This window comes from Mucor mucedo, assembly GCF_025094135.1.
Source record: "Mucor mucedo strain NRRL 3635 chromosome Unknown EV154scaffold_43, whole genome shotgun sequence".
Lineage (NCBI taxonomy): Eukaryota > Fungi > Mucoromycota > Mucoromycetes > Mucorales > Mucoraceae > Mucor > Mucor mucedo.
In genome coordinates this window covers 268,128-287,497 of record NW_026252327.1, presented here as the reverse complement: position 1 = coordinate 287,497, position 19,370 = coordinate 268,128, and the positions used below count along the sequence as shown (strand labels likewise).

At 35.9% G+C, this 19,370-nt stretch overlaps 11 protein-coding genes across 11 annotated transcripts; 10 read left to right on the top strand and 1 right to left on the bottom strand.

The window, feature by feature from the left end:
- Positions 1-587: 587 nt before the first annotated feature.
- EV154DRAFT_551609 (uncharacterized protein) lies at positions 588-1,706 on the top strand (the record flags this gene model as incomplete). The annotated part of the gene is made up of 3 exons (XM_051604992.1): positions 588-656; positions 712-1,321; positions 1,389-1,706. The coding sequence occupies 3 exons, from the start codon at positions 588-590 to the stop codon at positions 1,667-1,669; spliced, it is 960 nt and encodes a 319-aa protein (XP_051457882.1). The 3' UTR covers positions 1,670-1,706.
- Positions 1,707-1,820: 114 nt separating this feature from the next.
- Positions 1,821-2,285, top strand: EV154DRAFT_481321 (mitochondrial import inner membrane translocase subunit Tim54; the record flags this gene model as incomplete). The annotated part of the gene is made up of 3 exons (XM_051598386.1): positions 1,821-1,985; positions 2,042-2,131; positions 2,202-2,285. The coding sequence occupies 3 exons, from the start codon at positions 1,821-1,823 to the stop codon at positions 2,283-2,285; spliced, it is 339 nt and encodes a 112-aa protein (XP_051457881.1).
- Positions 2,286-3,268: 983 nt separating this feature from the next.
- On the top strand, positions 3,269-7,134 carry EV154DRAFT_563383 (uncharacterized protein; the record flags this gene model as incomplete). The annotated part of the gene is made up of 7 exons (XM_051605780.1): positions 3,269-3,317; positions 3,367-3,433; positions 3,504-4,266; positions 4,351-4,834; positions 5,575-6,092; positions 6,147-6,786; positions 6,854-7,134. The coding sequence occupies 7 exons, from the start codon at positions 3,269-3,271 to the stop codon at positions 7,132-7,134; spliced, it is 2,802 nt and encodes a 933-aa protein (XP_051457880.1).
- A 123-nt stretch (positions 7,135-7,257) lies between these two features.
- Positions 7,258-8,018, top strand: EV154DRAFT_464281 (mitochondrial import inner membrane translocase subunit Tim54; the record flags this gene model as incomplete). The annotated part of the gene is made up of 3 exons (XM_051597660.1): positions 7,258-7,452; positions 7,513-7,602; positions 7,674-8,018. Exons 1-3 carry the CDS (start codon positions 7,288-7,290, stop codon positions 8,016-8,018), a joined length of 600 nt encoding a protein of 199 aa, XP_051457879.1. The 5' UTR covers positions 7,258-7,287.
- Positions 8,019-8,557: 539 nt separating this feature from the next.
- EV154DRAFT_224922 (uncharacterized protein) lies at positions 8,558-10,502 on the top strand. The gene is made up of 5 exons (XM_051594468.1): positions 8,558-8,781; positions 8,829-8,892; positions 8,982-9,741; positions 9,804-10,431; position 10,502. Exons 1-4 carry the CDS (start codon positions 8,733-8,735, stop codon positions 10,302-10,304), a joined length of 1,374 nt encoding a protein of 457 aa, XP_051457878.1. The 5' UTR covers positions 8,558-8,732; the 3' UTR covers positions 10,305-10,431; position 10,502.
- On the top strand, positions 10,345-12,611 carry EV154DRAFT_224909 (uncharacterized protein). The gene is made up of 5 exons (XM_051594467.1): positions 10,345-10,431; positions 10,502-10,576; positions 10,630-11,554; positions 11,609-12,212; positions 12,280-12,611. Exons 2-5 carry the CDS (start codon positions 10,506-10,508, stop codon positions 12,558-12,560), a joined length of 1,881 nt encoding a protein of 626 aa, XP_051457877.1. The 5' UTR covers positions 10,345-10,431; positions 10,502-10,505; the 3' UTR covers positions 12,561-12,611.
- Positions 12,612-12,669: 58 nt separating this feature from the next.
- EV154DRAFT_224900 (mitochondrial import inner membrane translocase subunit Tim54) lies at positions 12,670-13,551 on the top strand. Its single transcript, XM_051594466.1, has 3 exons — positions 12,670-12,876; positions 12,933-13,022; positions 13,094-13,551. Exons 1-3 carry the CDS (start codon positions 12,712-12,714, stop codon positions 13,385-13,387), a joined length of 549 nt encoding a protein of 182 aa, XP_051457876.1. The 5' UTR covers positions 12,670-12,711; the 3' UTR covers positions 13,388-13,551.
- Positions 13,552-14,100: 549 nt separating this feature from the next.
- On the bottom strand, positions 14,101-14,456 carry EV154DRAFT_508393 (uncharacterized protein; the record flags this gene model as incomplete). The annotated part of the gene is made up of 1 exon (XM_051601512.1): positions 14,101-14,456. A coding segment is annotated over one exon (204 nt), but the record flags the coding sequence as incomplete, so codon positions are not given.
- Positions 14,457-15,584: 1,128 nt separating this feature from the next.
- EV154DRAFT_224894 (uncharacterized protein) lies at positions 15,585-17,668 on the top strand. Its single transcript, XM_051594465.1, has 5 exons — positions 15,585-15,694; positions 15,757-15,838; positions 15,940-15,983; positions 16,037-16,961; positions 17,016-17,668. The coding sequence occupies exons 2-5, from the start codon at positions 15,836-15,838 to the stop codon at positions 17,331-17,333; spliced, it is 1,290 nt and encodes a 429-aa protein (XP_051457874.1). The 5' UTR covers positions 15,585-15,694; positions 15,757-15,835; the 3' UTR covers positions 17,334-17,668.
- On the top strand, positions 17,193-18,005 carry EV154DRAFT_224878 (uncharacterized protein). Its single transcript, XM_051594464.1, has 2 exons — positions 17,193-17,619; positions 17,687-18,005. The coding sequence occupies exons 1-2, from the start codon at positions 17,400-17,402 to the stop codon at positions 17,965-17,967; spliced, it is 501 nt and encodes a 166-aa protein (XP_051457873.1). The 5' UTR covers positions 17,193-17,399; the 3' UTR covers positions 17,968-18,005.
- A 55-nt stretch (positions 18,006-18,060) lies between these two features.
- On the top strand, positions 18,061-19,208 carry EV154DRAFT_443161 (mitochondrial import inner membrane translocase subunit Tim54). The gene is made up of 3 exons (XM_051597011.1): positions 18,061-18,287; positions 18,346-18,435; positions 18,505-19,208. The coding sequence occupies exons 1-3, from the start codon at positions 18,123-18,125 to the stop codon at positions 18,793-18,795; spliced, it is 546 nt and encodes a 181-aa protein (XP_051457872.1). The 5' UTR covers positions 18,061-18,122; the 3' UTR covers positions 18,796-19,208.
- Positions 19,209-19,370: the final 162 nt, after the last annotated feature.

Genomic DNA, 19,370 nt, shown 5'->3' with positions numbered 1-19,370 from the left:
TTTTGCGTCGAAGGAGGAATCTTTTGGTTCGGATGGCGAGTCTTTACTACCATGCCATCCAGGTTACATGTATTTTTTTATAATCACATATCTGCACTGTCTCAACAAGCAGATAGAGGAAAAATTAGAAAGTAATGTAGGAAAGAAGTGGCAAGCCAACAACATTTGGTATGGTGTCTCTATGGACAAAAAGCTACTGGATACTGTATTCGCTCAATAAACAAATTGGAAAAATTATTCTTTGCAAGTGGAATACTTGGGAAGGACGACGAACTTCGAAAAGCAAAGTTCTGCACCCGTGGGTGAAGAAATTTTACCAGCTATCCAACACAAGTATCAACACTTGGACTTTAGGATGAAATCCTACTTGTTGTTGCACATATACTTCAAAGCAGATTCAGCTCAGTTTGCATCAAGTTGTTAAACTGCATCATCTGGAGAAGATGCCAGCGTCCATCATTATTCAGGATGAAATGATACAAATCAATGATGTATATGACACACTTTGTAAGAGTATTATGAAGAGCATACAAGTCAATTGTCAAGTTGACTGATTGTACCACGCACAAGAGTCAGAAAGATACACAATGATTTTTCAGTCATTAGAGATATATAACAATATTTATCGAAATTTAAAACCATGCGTTGTTGAACTTGTAAGTTTGGTATACTTATAACTCGCATCTCATTTTATTAATTACTTCTTGGTAGTTCGAAAAAAAACAAATCAAATTTGAACATGGATTCCAAATACAGCTGAATATCAACACGAAATGTGGTTGCAGTATTAGCATATTTCTTCGTGACATTATTGAAGTATGTCTTATGTCAGTGATAGAAAGCATATCAGGAGATATAACGGCATCTTTGACCAACAAAAAACTATTTGGAAACTATGTACCGAAATATATTTTCGTGTTTGGTGATCCGTTCAATCTGGCGCAGGGTTCAATGATCCACATAGCATACACCATTATTATGAAAAAAGCGATTGATGACGGCGTATATATTAAAGAAAAAGATACAAAGACATTTGTACTAAGAAAATCTATTTTCCAATTACTGGAGAAGTTTTTATCTGGAAAAAAGACTTACATGTTTGATAGGTTTGTTACTGGGACTTTGTGCCAAGTATCAAGCAAAACATATGGCATGCGAATTTCAACATATTTTTTAGGCAAGTTGATCCCTTTCACACGACTAAACAGTGATGGTGATATCAAAAATACTATTGCAGATGATGGTAGTTATTTGGTATTTATTCAGAAAGGGAAGCCAGTTCCAACAAAAGGGTTTAAAATTCAGATCAATGAACCTAAAAGTAAGTTCGTTGCCATGATTGTACTTCTTCGTTTGTTCTAATGAGACCCACTTCTACTTACACATAGATATCGAATTAGAAATTATTCAATTAGAAAGTTCAACCAGTACTGTTCCGGACAAGTATACTCTATTACACGGCAACACTCCTGGAGCTCATTGTAGCATAAGCTCCTCTAAATTGTCGTATGCTAATATGAATAAATGGGTGGTAGAATATGAGCAGATTAGCAATAATTTATCTATAAAATTATCAAAAGGATGTATGGGCGATACTAATTACTTTATTTATTACCCTTATTACTCTACCGAAAATATCCTGGAGCCATTGACACTCGCTTATATTTAACATATCACTGCTAACCTATTTTTAAACCACCGTTTTAAACCTACGTGACTTTCAATTTTAAAAATCCCCCTTCACTCTCCCCCGACCCCCCCCCCCCAGGGACACAATGGGCCCTTTTTTATTTAAAGAAGAAACACTTTTTTCATAAACCATGCCTTTTGGATTAAAAGTACCTTCCAAGAACACACTAATTTTTAGTGGTGTTGCAGGTGGCATTGCAGGTCTTGTCTATTCCAGTAATAAATATGCCCAAGATGCCAGAACAAGACTTTCTCAACGAGTTTCTTTTCTCGCTGACAGACCTTGTGGTGTCCATGTAAGTCTTTTCTCTCTTTTTTCTCTCTTTCTTGTCCTCACCCCATAAGAAACTAGGAAATGCCTCGTAAAGTCACAGTGTATATTACTGCAACACCTGGTGATGGACTGGAAAAGAGTCGAACTTGGTTTCGTGAATATGTCAAGGTAATATAATACGCCCAACCCACCGACATGTATAAAAAAAATTAAACTGACACGCTTGACGTGCTTGCAGCCTATTCTTGTTGCAGGTGCTGTCGATTACGAAATTAAAGAAGCTAAATCACCTGGCCAAATCGAAACTTCTGTCATGGAATAAATCATTCAACGTCGTCGTGAAGCCGTCGAAGCAAGTAATGCAAAATCAACCGACCATGAACAATTAGAACACAAGTCCGACACAGGTTTTACAACACCTGTGAATAACATGAGCAACAAGAAGAAAAGTGAAGTGGTATCCGATGGGATTTTAGGGATAGGTAGAAATGCGTATCGTGAAGTGCTTTGCGTATTAGGCAAGGGATGAGATTTTATTCTTGCTGTGTTTGTAGAGGTGCGTCTTCTAGAAGTGTAAGGACATAGAGAAGACATAGTATGAGACATCTTTTATTGCAGAGGAAACCTTAGAAATGTTAAAAGTCACATCATTCAAGAATTTGACAGTTTTTTCGCTTCTGCTTGACTTTTTACATATCATGGATATCCTCCGAATGAACATCATTAGATGGCTCAGTGCGTTTTTAATTACAAATGTATCTAGAAGCAGGAAAATACGCTGTAGATGCTGTATTGAACCAAATCGACATTTTTAAGAACGGGATGCGGATTTGTAGCAAGAGGAAAAAAATATTGTATTAGATATGATATAGCCGAAGTATTGAGGAAATAGATATGCTAATTCAAGTAGATACAAGTATTTTTGGTAAGTTAGTGTATGTGTATATGTTAATTTGCGTTAAATAAAGTGTGTTATATACATATATAAAATATGATGTAAACGATGTCTTTTTTTTTATTTTGTTTCCATATGCTTAAAAGCGGAAGGATAGCAAAGGTCTCTTTTCTTAGACACTAGAGATTTTGCTACAGAAGAGTAGTCTAGCAAAAACTAATATCGCCCTTCAATTTTAGTGAGTGTTAGATAGAAAGTTTAAATGCATGCTTTACCCTATCATTACCTTTAAGGTCGCACAAGGTTGTTGTGCAACAAAATAAGTAGGTCAAGTGAAACACTGTGTTCTTGTAAGCCTCTTTGTGTTTGTGCTTTCGTCGCTTTTAACATCGTGTTGTAGAAGCAAGAAGATGGAAGAAGTCTATGACTATTCTCGGCATAGATATTGTATTCTAATCGGTAAGCGACTTATTTTTTTTTAAATTACGGAGTAGCTTACTTCGTATAGATTTTGGCTATGACATCATCACCTCTAAAGCGGAAGCCATTAATAAACCTCACCTGATTGTTGAAAGGTAAGTCGACATGAAAACAGCAGAATTTGTACGGGTATTTTTTTGACAGAGATTCCTTTAAAAAAAAAAGGTCAGCAAACAGATTTCGTACCTCAATTTTATATGACACTACCACGAGAAATATCATTGCCAGAGGCAACATGGCTGATGAAGAGAATGAGAATCTGGAAGATCTCCAAAAAGGCGTTATTTATATACGCAACACCTTAAGCGAGCTTGCTGACATTTATTTAAAATCAAAGCAACAATCCTTCGACACTACGGCACCGTACGTGCTCTTGTACGAGGAAGCTATAGACCTGTTACAAAAAATACTGGATCAACATAGAAAAGAGTTGAATAGTGTAAATATGGATTTTTTTTATTCTTTGAATCTTCCAACCAGTTGGGATTATGAATTAAGAGAAGAATTGTTCCTGCCTCTATTCGTAAAAGCTGGTCTTCTCCATGAAAATGATGGTCCAGGCAGGCTAGTGTTTTATTCAATGTTAGATGTCAATTTTCAAAATATGCAGATGGAAGCAGACCAACATGATAGTAGAAACATAATGTATGGTGATCAGCGCGTTATGTGTACATTAGATTATCAAGATACATACTCCCTGGATTTAAAATTGGTATCAGCTCAATATCCTGCTTTCAGATTAGCAAACAGAGAATTGGTGCCACAATTGTTGAAACAAGCTCACATTGTAATCCCATTTGGACTAAAGGAACTACGATTGTCATTAATAGCATGTGTGGAAAAGCATTATGATACTACGTTATCATCAGAATCTATCGACGACATACTTGAAAAACTCAATCAAGAGTACAAAAGATTTTATAGTTTCGTAAGAGTTAATGGAAAGGAAATTGGGAAGATAATTAAAATGATTTTTTTTTTTTTTTTTTTTTTTTTTTTTTTGCTTTGCCAGGGAAGTCGAAGTAGGTTTTTAGGTGATCAGCCATTGCCAGACTTGAAATCTCGCTGGACGAATAAACCAATCACTTTAGAGGACATACTTGAACATTTTTTTGGTCATGCAGAAAAATTCTTTAGGAGTGAAGTAGATAAATTTCTTGTAGGCAGGAGCAATACAGTACCCAGACCATTGGACATTTTTTGGACAAGTCGAATCCCGGAAACATTTTTAGCTAACGGGCTCATGTCATCAGTTGATTGTTGGTCGGAAAAGTATTTCTGGGAACTAACAGAATCTTACACATCCGCGGAAATCTGTTATGATTTACCCGTATCAAAACACGTTCACAATAATTACCGAGAATATGCAACTCAACGGCTTTTAAACTACCGAATGGAAGAATTTAACTTGCGTAGAAACCCAGTTATACTACCCAACGAAACAGCAATGGAAGAACCCAAAAGTTGCTTGAAACCTATTATCTTCATCAATATCGGTAAATTGACTCCTTAGTACTATCGGCTTTGTACTTACTTATTCTATTTTGAAATTAAGCAGACATATCGCCTATACAAATCCAGACTGTTTTTACATACATAGATAAAGATAGACAAGTTGGACAGAATCAAAATTTTGAATGGTAATGGTGATAGGCGGCAGAATATCTTGTATAAGCAAGTCCAACTAAGTTCCATTTTATTGCATAATAGTAATATGCGACCATTGAATAGTTTCATCAAGCAATCAGAAATATATCGAAGACCAGTACTACAAATATCAAATAGGTAAAACTACTTGAAGAAACGCTTATGATTGTCAATTCTAATTGTGCGTTTAGACTGAAGTTTGGTTTAGAAAAGATTTTTGGTGACTACCTTGAATTATATTCAAGTTACAAAAAAAATGGGAAAAAAAGAATACCAGCATCAAAATTACTTGGCCGGGCTTTCCAAAATATGCGGAAGAGAAGGATTTCAAGTAATGTTGAATGGATAAAAACAAGTAAAAATCGACCAAAGAAAATCAGAAAATTATTTGTTTCCTCAAACCCAAACCTATTTGAACAGCTTACGGCAAACTTTGACATAATCAATTTTTTTGTGTCGAAGGACGAATTTCCTGCTTCGGATAGCAAGTTATTTACTACATGCCATCCAGGTTACATGTATTTTTTTATGCTCACATATCTGCACTGTCTCAACAAGGAAATAGAGAAAAAATTAAAAAGTAATGTAGGATCGAATTGGCGAGCCAACAACATTTGGTATAGCGTCTCTATGGACAAAAAGTTTTTGGATACTGTGTTTGGCTCAATAAAAAAATTGGAAAAATTATTCTTTGCAAGTGGAATACTCAGGAAGGACGACGAACTTCGAAAAGCAAAATTCTGTACCCGTGGTGAAGAAATACTACCCGCTATCCAACACAAGTATCAACATTTGGACTTTAGGTTGAAATCATACTTTGTTGTTGTACAGATATTTTCAAAGCATATTCAACTCAGTTTGCATCAAGTGGTCAAACTGGCATCACCTGGAGAAGATCCCGCATCCATCATTGTTCAAGATAAAATTATACATATCGATGATGTTTATGACACACTTTGTAAGAGTATTATGAAGAGCATACAAGTCAATTGTCAAGTTGACTATTGTACCACGCACAAGATTCAGGAAGATACACAATATCATTTCCAGTCATTTGAGATATATAGCAATATCTATCGAAATTTAAAACCATACGTTGTTGAACTTGTAAGTTGGTATACTTATTACTAGCGTCTCATTTTATTAATTACTTCTTGGTAGTTCGAAAAAAACAAATCAAATTTGAACATGGATTCCAAAATACAGCTGGATTTCAACACGAAATGTGGTTGCAGTATTAGTATATTTCTTCGTGACATTATTGAAACAGGCCTTATGTCAGTGATAGAAAGTATGGCAACAGATATAGTGGCTTCTTTGACCAACAAAAAGTTATTCGGAAACTATGTACCGAATTATATTTTTGTGTTTGGAGACCCGTTCAATCTGGGGCAGGGTTCAAAGATCCACATCGTATTCACCATGCTTATGCAAAAAACGATTGATGACGGTGTATATATTAAAGAAAAAGATACAAAGACATTTGTACTAAGAGAATCTATTTTCAAACAACTTCAGACGTTTGTATCTGAAAAAAAGCCTTACATGTTTGATAGGTTTGTCACCGGAACTTTGTGCCAAGTATCAAGCAATACATACGGGTTACGGATTAAAAAAGAATTATCATACGAATGCATGTCTTTCACACGACTAAACAGTGATGGTGATATCAAAAATACTGTTGCAGATGATGGTGATATCAAAAATACTGTTGCAGATGATGGTAGTTATTTCGTGTTTATTCAGAAAGGGAAGCCGGTTCCAACAAAAAGGCTTATACTTCAAAACAATGAACCTAAAAGTAAGTTCGTTGCCATGTTTGTTCTTCTTCGTTAGTTCTAATGAGACCCACTTCTACATACACATAGATATAAAATTAGAAATTCTTCAATTAGAAAGTTCAACCAGTACTGTTCCGGACAAGTATACTCTATTGCACGGCGACACTCCTGGTGCTAATTATGTAATATACTTGGAACTTTTGACGGATAATTCTATTAATACAATTGTTGTAGAATATAGGCAGATTAGCAATTATTTATCTATCATAATATCAAGAGGATATATGGTTTATATTGATAATTATATTGATAGACCTCATTACTCAACCAAAGATATCCTGGAGCCATTGACACTCGCGTATATTTAACATATCACTGCCTTCAATAAAATCAACCTATTTTTAAACCACCGTTTTACATGTGTGACTTTCAATTTTAAAAATCCCCCTTCACTCTCCCCCGACCCCCCAGGGACACAATGGGCCCCCTTTTTTAAAGAAGAAACACTTTTTTCATAAACCATGCCTTTTGGATTAAAAGTACCTTCCAAGAACACATTAATTTTCAGTGGTGTTGCAGGTGGCATTGCAGGTCTTGTCTATTCTAGTAATAAATATGCCCAAGATGCCAGAACAAGACTTTCTCAACGAGTTTCTTTCCTCGCTGACAGACCTTGTGGTGTCCATGTAAGTCTTTTTTCTTCTCTTTGATCTCTTCTTTCTTGTCCTCACCCCATAAGAAACTAGGAAATGCCTCGTAAAGTCACAGTGTATATTACTGCACCACCTGGTGATGGACTTGAAAAGAGTCGAACTTGGTTCCGTGAATATGTCAAGGTAATATAATACGCCCAACCCGCCGACATGTATAAAAAAAATTAAACTGACATTTTTTTACGTGCTTGCAGCCTATTCTTGTTGCAGGTGCTGTCGATTACGAAATTAAAGAAGCTAAAACACCTGGCCAAATCGAAACTTCTGTCATGGAAGAAATCGTTCAACGTCGTCGTGAAGCCGCCGCTGAAGCAGCAGCCATTGCAGAATCAACCGACCACGAACCATTAGAAAACAAGTCCAATACAGGTTTTACATCACCTGTAGAGAACATGAACAACAAGAAGAAAAGTGAAGTGGTATCCGATGGGATTTTAGGGATAGGTAGAAATGCGAATCGTGAAGTGCTTTGCGCATTAGGCAAGGGATGGGATTTTATTCTTGCTGTGTTTGCAGAGGTGCGTCTTCTTGAAGTGTAAGGACATAGAGAAGACAAAGGATGAGACATATTTTATTGCAGAGGAAACCCTGGAAATGTTAAAAGCCACATCATTCAAGAATTTGACAATTTCTCGCTTCCGCTTGAGTTTTCACATATCATGGATAATTCCCAAAAGAACATCCTTAGATGGCTCAGTGTGTCTTTAATTATAAATGTATCTGGAAGCAGGAAAATACGCTGGTGATGCTGTATTGAACCAAATCGACATTTTTAAGAACGGGATGAAGATTTATAGCAAGAGGAAAAAATATTGTATTAGACATGATATAGCCGAAGTATTGAGGAAATAGAAATGCTAATTCAAGTAGATACAAGTATTTTTGGTAAGTTAATGTATGTGACAATGTTAATTTGCGTTAAATAAAGTGTGTAATATACATATATAAAGTATGATGTAAACGATGTTTTTTTATTTGTTTCCATATGCTTTAAGCGAGAAGGATAGCAAAGGTCTCTTTTCCCAGACACTAGAGATTTTGCTACCGAAGAGTAGTCTAGCAAAAAGGAATACTGCGCTTCAATGTTAATAAGTATTAGATAGAAAATTTAATTGCATGCTTTACCCTGTCATTCATGGTCACATAAGGTTTCGTACTACAAATAAACGGATTAAGCGAAACGCCGTGAACTCGTAAGCCTCTTCGTATTTGTACTTTCGTCGCTTTTAACATCCTGTTGTAGAAGAAAGAAAATGGAAGAACTCTATGACTATTCTCAGCATAGATACTGTATTAACATCGGTAAGCTACTTAGTTTTTAAAATTACGGCGTTGCTTACTTCGTATAGATTTGGGATATGACATGATCACCTCTGTGGCGGTAGCCATTACTAGATTTACAAATAATGAAAGGTTAGTCGACATCGAAACAGCAGAGTTTATACGCGTTTTTTTTTTTTTTTTTTTTTTTTTTTTTTTGACAGATTCCTTTTTAAAAAAAGATATAAAAACAAACGCCGTACCTCAATCTTAATTGACACTACCACCAGAAATGTCATTGCCAGAGGCTACGAGGCCGACGAAGCGAATGGGAATCCGAAAGGGCTCCAAGAAGGCGTTATTTATGTACGCAACATCTTAAGGGAGCTCGGTGACATTTATTTAAAACCCAAGCAACAACCTTTCGATAATACGGCACTGTACGCGCTCTTGTACGAGGAAGCTATAGACCTGTTACAAAAAATATTGAATCATTGTAAACAAGATTTGAATAGTGTAAATATGGATTTTTATTATTCTTTGAATCTTCCAACCAGTTGGGATTATGAAATAAGAGAAGAATTGTTCCTGCCTCTATTCGTAAAAGCTGGTCTTCTTCATGAAAATGATGGTCCAGGCAGGCTGGCGTTTTTTTCAATGTTAGAGCTAAGGTTTCAAAACATACCGATGAGTAGATTCGGGAAGGGTAGAAACATAAAGCATGGAGATCAGAGCGTATTGTGTACAATCGATTATCAAGGTGCATACTCCGTGGATTTGAAATTGGTATCAGCTCAATATCCTGCTTTCAGATTAGCAAACAGAGAATTGGTGCCACAATTGTTGAAACAAGCTCACTTTGTAATCCCGTTTGGACTAAAAGAACTACGTTTGTCATTAATAGCATCTGTAGAAAAGCATTGTGATACTACGTTAGTATCAGAAGCTATCGACGACATGCTTGAAAAACTCAATCGAAAGTACGATGGATTTGATAATTTCGTAAGAGTTAATGGAAAAGAAATTGGGAAAATAATTAAAAACATTTTTTTTTGTTTTGCCAGAGATATCCAAGTATTGTTTTATATGATCAGCCATTCCCAGACTTGAAATCTCGCTGGACGAATGACTCAATCACTTTAGGGGACATACTTGAACATTTTTCTGGTTTTGTTGAAAAATTCTTTAGAAATGAAGTAGATAAATTTCTTGTAGGCAGGAGCAATATAGTACCCAGACAATTGGACATTTTTTATACAAGTCGAATCCCGGAAACATTTTTTGCTATCGGGCTAATCTCATCATTTTATTGTTGGTCGAAAAAGTATTTCAGGGAACTAAAAGAATCTTACATATCCGCGGAACTCGATGATGATCCCCCCATGTTCGTACTCTTTGACTATGATCACCGAACAAATGCAATTGAAAAGCTTTTAAACTACCGAATGGAAGAATTTAACGTACGCAGAAACCCAGTTATACTACCCAACGAAACAACAATGGAAGAACCCAAAAGTTGCTTAAAGCCTATTATCTTCATCAATATTGGTAAATTGACTCCTTAGTAGTGCCAGCTTCTTATTGACCTAACCTATTTTGAAACTAAACAGACATATCGCCTACACAAATTCAGACTGATTTTACATACCTAGATAAAGATGGACAAGTTGGCCAGAAGCAAAATATTGAATGGTAAAGGTGTTAGGCGGCAAAATATCTTTTAAAAGAAAATCCAACTAAGTTCTATTTTATTGCATAATAGTGATATGCAACCGTTGAATTTTTTCATCAAGCAATCAGAAATATATCAAAGACCAGTACTACACATATCAAATAGGTAAAACTACTTAAAGGAACGCTTATGATTGTCAATTCTAATTGTGCGTTTAGACTGAAGTTGGGTTTAGAAAAGATTTTTGGTGACTATCTTGAATTATACTCAAGTTACAAAAGCAATGGGAAAGAAAGATTACCAGTGAGCCCAGCATCCGAGCCACTTGGGCGAGCTTTCGAAAGTACGCGGAAGAGAAGAACTTCAAATAGTGACGAAAGGATAAAATCAAGTAAAAATCGGCTAAAGAGAATTAGAAATTTATTTGTCTCCTTAGACCCAAACATATTTAAAGAGCTAACGGCAAACTTTGACATGGACGATCTTTTTGCGTCGAAGGATGAATCTTGTGGTTCGGATGGCGAGTCCTTTACTACATGCCATCCAGGTTACATGTATTTTTTTATAATCACATATCTGCACTGCCTCAACAAGCAAATAGAGGAAAAACTAGAAAGTACTGTAGGATCGAATTGGAGAGCAAACAACATTTGGTATAGCGTCTCTATTGATAAAAATTTATTGGATACTGTATTCGGCTCAATAAAAAATATGGAAAAATCTTTCTTTGCAAGTGGAATACTCAGGAAGGACGACGAACTTCGAAAAGCAAAATTCTGTACCCGTGGTGAAGAAATTCTACCAGCTCTCCAACACAAGTATCAACACTTGGAATTTACGTTGAAATCATACTATGTTGTTGCACAGATATCTTCAAAGCATATTCAACTCAGTTTGCATCAAGTGGTCAAACTGACATCACCCGGAGAAGATCCAGCGTCTATCATTATTCAGGATGAAATGATACAAATCGATGATGTATATGATACACTGTGTAAGAATATTATGAAGAGCCTACAAGTCAATTGTCAAGTTGACTATTGCACCACGCACAAGATTCAGGAAGATATACAATATGATTTCCAGTCATTAGAGATATATAACAATATATATCGAAATTTAAAACCATGCGTTGTTGAACTTGTAAGTTGGTATACTTATAACTAGCGTCTCATTGTATTAATTGCTTCTTGGTAGTTCGAAAAAACCAAATCAAATTTGAACATGGATTCCAAAATACAGCTTGATATCAACACGAAATGTGGTTGCAGTATTAGCATATTTCTTCGTGACATTATTGAAGTAGGCCTTATGTCAGTAATAGAAGGTATAACAACAGATATATTGGCTTCTTTGGACAACGAAGAATTATTTGGAAACTACGTGCCGAATTACATTTTTGTGTTTGGAGATCCGTTCAATCTGGCGCAGGGTTCAAAGATACACATAGCATACACCATGATTATGCAAAAATCGGTTGATGACGTCGTATATATGGAAGAAAAAGATACAATGATATTTGTACTAAGAGAATCTATTTTCGAATTATTGGAGACGTTTTTAACTGGAAAAAAGCCTTACATGTTTGATAGGTTTGTCACTGGGACATTGTGCCAAGTATCAAGCAATACATACGGGATGCGGATTACAAATTTTGGCAATTCGTTCCCTTTCACCCGAATAAACAGTGATGGTGATATCAAAAATACTATTGCAGGTGATGATAGTTATTTGGTATCTATTCAGAAAGGGAAGCCAGTTCCAACAAAAGGGTTTATAATTCAAATCAATGAACTTAAAGGTAAGTTCGTTGCCATGATTGTACTTCTTCGTTTGTTCTAATGAGACCCACTTCTACTTACACATAGATATCGTATTAGAAATTTTTCAATTAGAAAGTTCAACCAGTACTGTTCCGGACAAGTATACTCTATTGCACGGCGACCCTCCTGGTGCTACGTATACAATCAACTCTTATTTGTTGACGGGTATTTCTATTAATACATTTGTGATAGAATATGAGCAGATTAGCAATAATTTATCTATCAAAGTATCAAGAGGATGTATGGGCCATATTGATGACTATATTGATAACCGTTATTACGAAACCGAAAATATCCTGGAGCCATTGACACTCGCTTATATTTAACATATCACTGCCTTCAATAAAATCAACCTATTTTTAAACCACCGTTTTAAACCTGCGTGACTTTCAATTTTAAAAATCCCCCTTCACTCTCCCCGACCCCCCAGGGACACAATGGGCCCTTTTTTAAAGAAGAAACACTTTTTCATAAACCATGCCTTTTGGATTAAAAGTACCTTCCAAGAACACACTAATTTTCAGTGGTGTTGCAGGTGGCATTGCAGGTCTTGTCTATTCCAGTAATAAATATGCCCAAGATGCCAGAACAAGATTTGCTCAACGAGTTTCTTTTCTCGCTGACAGACCTTGTGGTGTCCATGTAAGTCTTTTCTCTCTTTGATCTCTCTTTCTTGTCCTCACCCCATAAGAAACTAGGAAATGCCTCGTAAAGTCACAGTGTATATTACTGCACCACCTGGTGATGGACTTGAAAAGAGTCGAACTTGGTTTCGTGAATATGTCAAGGTAATATAATACGCCCAACCCACCGACATGTATAAAAAAAAATTAAACTGACACGCTTGACGTGCTTGCAGCCTATTCTTGTTGCAGGTGCTGTCGATTACGAAATTAAAGAAGCTAAATCACCTGGCCAAATCGAAACTTCTGTCATGGAAGAAATCGTTCAACGTCGTCGTGAAGCCGCCGAAGCAGCAAGTAATGCAGAATCAACCGACCATGAACAATTAGAACACAAGTCCAACACAGGTTTTACAACACCTGTGAATAACATGAGCAACAAGAAGAAAAGTGAAGTGGTATCCGATGGGATTTTAGGGATAGGTAGAAATGCGTATCGTGAAGTGCTTTGCGCATTAGGCAAGGGATGAGATTTTATTCTTGCTGTGTTTGCAGAGGTGCGTCTTTTTGAAGTGTAAGGACATAGAGAAGACAAAGGATGAGACATCTTTTATTGCAGAGGAAACATTGAAAATGTTAAAAGCCACATCATTCAAGAATTTGACAATTTCTTGCTTCTGCTTGAGTTTTCACATATTATGGATACCCCCGAATGAACATCCTTAGATGGATCAGTGCGTTTTTAATAATACATGTATCTGGAAACAAGAAAATACGCTGTAGATGCTGTATTGAACCAAATCGACATTTTTAAGAACGGGATGAGGATTTATAGCAAGAGGAAACAAAGTATTGTATTAGACATGATATAGCCGAAGTATTGAGGAAATAGAAATGCTAATTGAAGTAGATACAAGTATTTTTTTGGTAAGTACATGAATATGCCAATGTTAATATGCGTTAAATAAAGTTTGTAATATACATATATAAAATTTGATGTAAACGATGTCTTTTTTTATTTGTTTCGATATGCTTTAAGGGGGAAGGATAGCAAAGGTCTCTTTTCCCAGACACTAGAGATTTTTCCACGGAAGAGTAGTCTAGCAAAAACTAATATCGCGCTTCAATGTTAGTGGGTATTAGATAGAATCTTTGAATGCATGCTTCAACCCCGTCATTGAGTTCATGGTCAAATAAGGTTTGGTACTACAAATAAATGGATTAGAGGAAGCGCCGTGAACTCCGTATTCGTGCTTTCGCCCCTTTTAACATCGTGTCGTAGAAGAAAGAAGATGGAAGAACTCTATGACTATTCTCGGCATAGATATTGTATTATTATCGGTAAGCGACTTATTTTTTTAAATTACGGCGTTACTTACTTCGTATAGATTTGGGCTATGACTTGATCACCTCTACAGCGGTGGCCATCAATAATAATATAAAGTTTAATGAAAGGTTAGTCGACATTAAATTAACAGATTTTATACGTGTATTTTCTTTTTTTGACAGATTCCTTTTCAAAAATAGATTAGGAAACGAATACCGCACCTCAATTTTATATGACACTACCACGAGAAATATTATTGCCAGAGGCGATAAGGCTGATGAAGCGAATGAGAATCCGAAAGGGTTCCAAGAAGGCGTTATTTATGTACACAACACTTTAAGCGAGCTTGCTGACATTTATTTAAAATCTAAGCAACAATACTTCGACAATACGGCACTGTACGCGCTCTTGTGCGAGGAAGCTATAGATCTGTTACAAAAAATACGCTATGATTGTAAACAAGAATTGAATAGTGTAAATATGGATTTTTTTTATTCTTTGAATCTTCCAACCAGTTGGGATTATGAATTAAGAAAAGAATTGTTCCTGCCTCTATTCATAAAAGCTGGTCTTCTCCATGAAAATGATGGTCCGGGCAGGCTGGTGTTTTTTTCAATGTTAGAGTTAAATTTTCAAAACATGCAAGTAAATAGATTCATACATGATGCTAAAATGATAAAGTATGGCGATCAGCGCGTTATGTGTACAATAGATTATCGAGGTACATACTCCGTGGATTTGAAATTGGTATCAGCTCAATATCCTTCTTTCAGATTAACAGGAAGAGACTTGGTGCCACAATTGTTGAAACAGGCTCACTTTGTAATCCCGTTTGGACTAAAGGAACTACGGTTGTCATTCATAGCATGTGTGGAAAAGCATTGTGATACAACGTTATCATCAGAATCTATCGACAACATGCTTGAAGAACTCAGTCAAAAGTACGAAGGATTTAATAATTTTGTAAGAGTTAATGGAAAGGAAATTGGGAAGATAATTATAACATTTTTTTTTCTGTTTTGCCAGGAACTCCTAGATAAATGGTTAGATGATCAGCCATTGCCAGATTTGAAATCTCGCTGGACGAATGACTCAATCACTTTAGGGGACATACTTGAACATTTTTCTGGTTTTGTTGAAAAATTCTTTCGAAATGAAGTAGATAAATTTCTTGTAGGCAGGAGCAATATAGTACCCAGACCATTGGACATTTTTTACACACGTCGAATCCCAAAAACATTTTTATCCCTGGGGATAATGTCCTCAGTTGATTGTTTCTCGAAAAAGTATTTTAGGGAACTTAAACAATCTTACACATCAGCGAAACTGGGTGATGATTTCCCCATATTCGAACCCGTTGACCATGATCCCCGAAAAGATCTAACTCAAATGCTTTTACAAAACCAAATGGAAGAATTTAACGTGCGCAGAAACCCAATTATACTACCCAACGAAACAACAATGGAAGAACCCAAAAGTTTCTTAAAGCCTATTATCTTCATCAATATTGGTAAATTGACTCCTTAGTAGTACCAGCTTCTTATTGACCTAACCTATTTTGAAACTAAACAGACATATCGCCTACACAAATTCAGACTGATTTTACATACCTAGATAAAGATAGACAAGTTAGACAGAAGCAAAATTTTGAATGGTAATGGTGATAGGCGTCAAAATATCTTTTAAAAGAAAATCCAACCAAGTTTTATTGTATTGCATAATAGTAACCTGCAACCGTTGAATTTTTTTATCAAGCAATCAGAAATATATCAAAGACCAGTACTACACATATCAAATAGGTAAAACTACTTAAAGAAACGCTTATGATTGTCAATTCTAATTGTGCATTTAGACTGAAGTTAGGTTTGGAAAAGATTTTCGGTGACTATCTTCAACTGTACTCAAGTTACAAAAGAAATGTGAAAAAAAGATCGCCAGTGAGCCCAGCATCCGAACTACTTGGTCAGGCTTTCCGAGACATGCGGAAGAGAAGAACTTCAAATAATGATGAAGGGATAAAAACAAGCAAAACCCCGCTAAAGGAAATCAAAAAATTATTTGTTTCCTCAAACCCAAACCTATTTGAACAGCTTACGGCAAACTTTGACATGGACGATCTTTTTGTGCCGAAGGACGAATTTTCTGCTTCGGATAGCAAGTTATTTACTACATGCCATCCAGGTTACATGTATTTTTTTATGATCACATATATGCACTGTCTCAACAAGCAGATAGAGGAAAAGTTAAAAAGTGATGTAGGATCGAATTGGCGAGCCAACAATATTTGGTATGGCGTATCTATTGATAAAAAGTTATTGGATACTGTATTCGGATCAATAAAAAATCTGGAAAAATCTTTCTTTGCAAGTGGAATACTCAGGAAGGACGACGAACTTCGAAAAGCAAAATTATGTACCCGTGGTGAAGAAATTCTACCAGCTATCCAACACAAGTATCAACATTTGGATTTTAGGTTGAAATCATACTATGTTGTTGCACAGATATCTTCAAAGCATATTCAACTCAGTTTGCATCAAGTGGTCAAACTGGCATCACCTGGAGATGATCCAGCGTCCATCATTATTCAGGATGAAATGATACAAATCGATGATGTATATGATACACTGTGTAAGAATATTATGAAGAGCCTACAAGTCAAATGTCAAGTTGACTATTGCACCACCTACAAGAGTCAGGAAGATATACAATATGATTTCCAGTCATTAGAGATATATAACAATATTTATCGAAATTTAAAACCATGCGTTGTTGAACTTGTAAGTTGGTATACCTATAATTAGCGTCTCATTGTATTAATTACTTCTTGGTAGTTCGAAAAAAACAAATCAAATTTGGACATGGATTCCAAAATACAGCTGGATATCAACACGAAATGCGATTGCAGTATCAGTATTTCTCTTCGTGACATTATTGAAGTAGGCCTTATGTCAGTAATAGAAAGTATAACAACTAAAATAATGGGTTCTTTGACCAACAAGAGACTATTTGGAGGCTATATACCGAATTACATTTTTTTGTTTGGAGATCCGTTCAATCTGGGACAGGGTTCAAAGATCCACATCGCATACACCATGATAATGCAAAAAGCGATTGATGACGGCGTATATATTAAAGAAAAAGATACATAGACATTTGTACTAAGAGAATCTATTTTCCAATTACTGGAGACGTTTTTGTCTGGAAAAAAGCCTTACATGTTTGAAAGGTTTGTCACTGGAACTTTGTGCCAAGTATCAAGCTATACATACGGGATGCGGATTAAAAATTTAAACCATTCGACCCCTTTCACCCGAATAAACAGTGATGGTGTTATCAAAAATACTATTGCAGATAATGGTAGTTATTTAGTATTTATTCAGAAAGGGAAGCCAGTTTCAACAAAAGGGCTTATAATTCAAATCAATGAACTAGGCCGTAAGTTAGTTGCCATGATTGTTCTTCTTCGTTTGTTCTAATGAAACCCACTTATACTTACACATAGATACCAATTTAAAAATTCTTCAATTAGAAAGTTTAACCAGTACTGTTCCGGACAAGTATTCTCTATTGGATGGCGACACTCCTGGTGTTACTTATAATATATACTCCGTTGCTTTGACGAATACTGTTATGAATAAATTTGTAGTAGAATATGAGCAGAGTAGCAATAATTTATCTATCAAATTATCAAGAGGATGCATGGGAGGTATTAGTGACTATATTTATTACCCTTATCACTCAACCGAAAATATCCTGGAGCCATTGACACTTGCTTATATTTAACATATCACTGCTACAATAAAATCAACCTATTTTTAAACCACCGTTTTACATGTGTGACTTTCAATTTTAAAAATCCCCCTTCACTCTCCCCCCACCCCCCAGGGACACAATGGGCCCTTTTTTATTAAAAAGAAGAAACACTTTTTTCATAAACCATGCCTTTTGGATTAAAAGTACCTTCCAAGAACACACTAATTTTCAGTGGTGTTGCAGGTGGCATTGCAGGTCTTGTCTACTCTAGTAATAAATATGCCCAAGATGCCAGAACAAGACTTTCTCAACGAGTTTCTTTTCTCGCTGACAGACCTTGTGGTGTCCATGTAAGTCTTTTTTCTCTCTTTGATCTCTCTTTCTTGTCCTCACCCCATAAGAAACTAGGAAATGCCTCGTAAAGTCACAGTATATATTACTGCACCACCTGGTGATGGACTTGAAAAGAGTCGAACTTGGTTTCGTGAATATGTCAAGGTAATATAATACGCCCAACCCACCGACATGTATAAAAAAAATTAAACTGACACTCTTTACTTGCTACAGCCTATTCTTGTTGCAGGTGCTGTCGATTACGAAATTAAAGAAGCTAAATCACCTGGCCAAATCGAAACTTCTGTCATGGAAGAAATCGTTCAACGTCGTCGTGAAGCCGCTGAAGCTAGTAATGCAGAATCAACCGACCACGAACCATTAGAAAACAAGTCCAACACAGGATTTACAACACCTGTGGATAACATGAACAACAAGAAGAAAAGTGAAGTGGTATCCGATGATATTTTAGCGGCTGGTAGAAATGCGTGTCGTGAAGTGCTTAGCGCATTAGGCAAGGGATGAGATTTTATTCTTGCTGTGTTTGTAGAGGTGCGTCTTCTAGAAGTGTAAGGACATGGAGAAGACAAAGTATGAGATATTTTTTATCGCAGAGGAATCCCCGGAAATGTTAAAAGTCACATCATTCAAGAATTTGACAGTTTTTTCGCTTCTGCTTGACTTTTTACATATCATGGATATCCTCCGAATGAACATCATTAGATGGCTCAGTGCGTTTTTAATTACAAATGTATCTAGAAGCAGGAAAATACGCTGGTGATGCTGTATTGAACCAAATCGACATTTTTAAGAACGGGATGCGGATTTGTAGCAAGAGGAAAAAAGTATTGTATTAGACATAATATAGCCGAAGTATTGAGGAAAGAGATATGCTAATTCAATTAGATACAAGTATTTTTGGTAAGTTAATGTATGTGACAATGTTAATTTGCGTTAAATAAAGTGTGTAATATACATATATAAAGTATGATGTAAACGATGTTTTTTTATTTGTTTCCATATGCTTTAAGGGGGAAGGATAGCAAAGGTCTCTTTTCCCAGACACTAGAGATTTTTCCATGGAAGAGCAGTTTAGCAAA

Bases quoted from the DNA above. Each gene is read 5' to 3' on its own strand.
- EV154DRAFT_224922 (XM_051594468.1), top strand. From the start codon at position 8,733: ATGGAAGAACTCTATGACTATTCTCAGCATAGATACTGTATTAACATC. The intron at 8,782-8,828 runs GTAAGCTACTTA...TACTTCGTATAG, and splicing joins TAGATACTGTATTAACATCG to ATTTGGGATATGACATGATC. The intron at 9,742-9,803 runs GTAAGAGTTAAT...TTGTTTTGCCAG, and splicing joins ACGATGGATTTGATAATTTC to AGATATCCAAGTATTGTTTT.
- EV154DRAFT_224909 (XM_051594467.1), top strand. From the start codon at position 10,506: ATGCAACCGTTGAATTTTTTCATCAAGCAATCAGAAATATATCAAAGA. The intron at 10,577-10,629 runs GTAAAACTACTT...TTGTGCGTTTAG, and splicing joins GTACTACACATATCAAATAG to ACTGAAGTTGGGTTTAGAAA. The intron at 12,213-12,279 runs GTAAGTTCGTTG...ACTTACACATAG, and splicing joins TCAAATCAATGAACTTAAAG to ATATCGTATTAGAAATTTTT.
- EV154DRAFT_224900 (XM_051594466.1), top strand. From the start codon at position 12,712: ATGCCTTTTGGATTAAAAGTACCTTCCAAGAACACACTAATTTTCAGT. The intron at 12,877-12,932 runs GTAAGTCTTTTC...ATAAGAAACTAG, and splicing joins ACAGACCTTGTGGTGTCCAT to GAAATGCCTCGTAAAGTCAC. The intron at 13,023-13,093 runs GTAATATAATAC...ACGTGCTTGCAG, and splicing joins GGTTTCGTGAATATGTCAAG to CCTATTCTTGTTGCAGGTGC.
- EV154DRAFT_224894 (XM_051594465.1), top strand. The intron at 15,984-16,036 runs GTAAAACTACTT...TTGTGCATTTAG, and splicing joins GTACTACACATATCAAATAG to ACTGAAGTTAGGTTTGGAAA. The intron at 16,962-17,015 runs GTAAGTTGGTAT...ACTTCTTGGTAG, and splicing joins AACCATGCGTTGTTGAACTT to TTCGAAAAAAACAAATCAAA.
- EV154DRAFT_224878 (XM_051594464.1), top strand. From the start codon at position 17,400: ATGTTTGAAAGGTTTGTCACTGGAACTTTGTGCCAAGTATCAAGCTAT. The intron at 17,620-17,686 runs GTAAGTTAGTTG...ACTTACACATAG, and splicing joins TCAAATCAATGAACTAGGCC to ATACCAATTTAAAAATTCTT.
- EV154DRAFT_443161 (XM_051597011.1), top strand. From the start codon at position 18,123: ATGCCTTTTGGATTAAAAGTACCTTCCAAGAACACACTAATTTTCAGT. The intron at 18,288-18,345 runs GTAAGTCTTTTT...ATAAGAAACTAG, and splicing joins ACAGACCTTGTGGTGTCCAT to GAAATGCCTCGTAAAGTCAC. The intron at 18,436-18,504 runs GTAATATAATAC...TACTTGCTACAG, and splicing joins GGTTTCGTGAATATGTCAAG to CCTATTCTTGTTGCAGGTGC.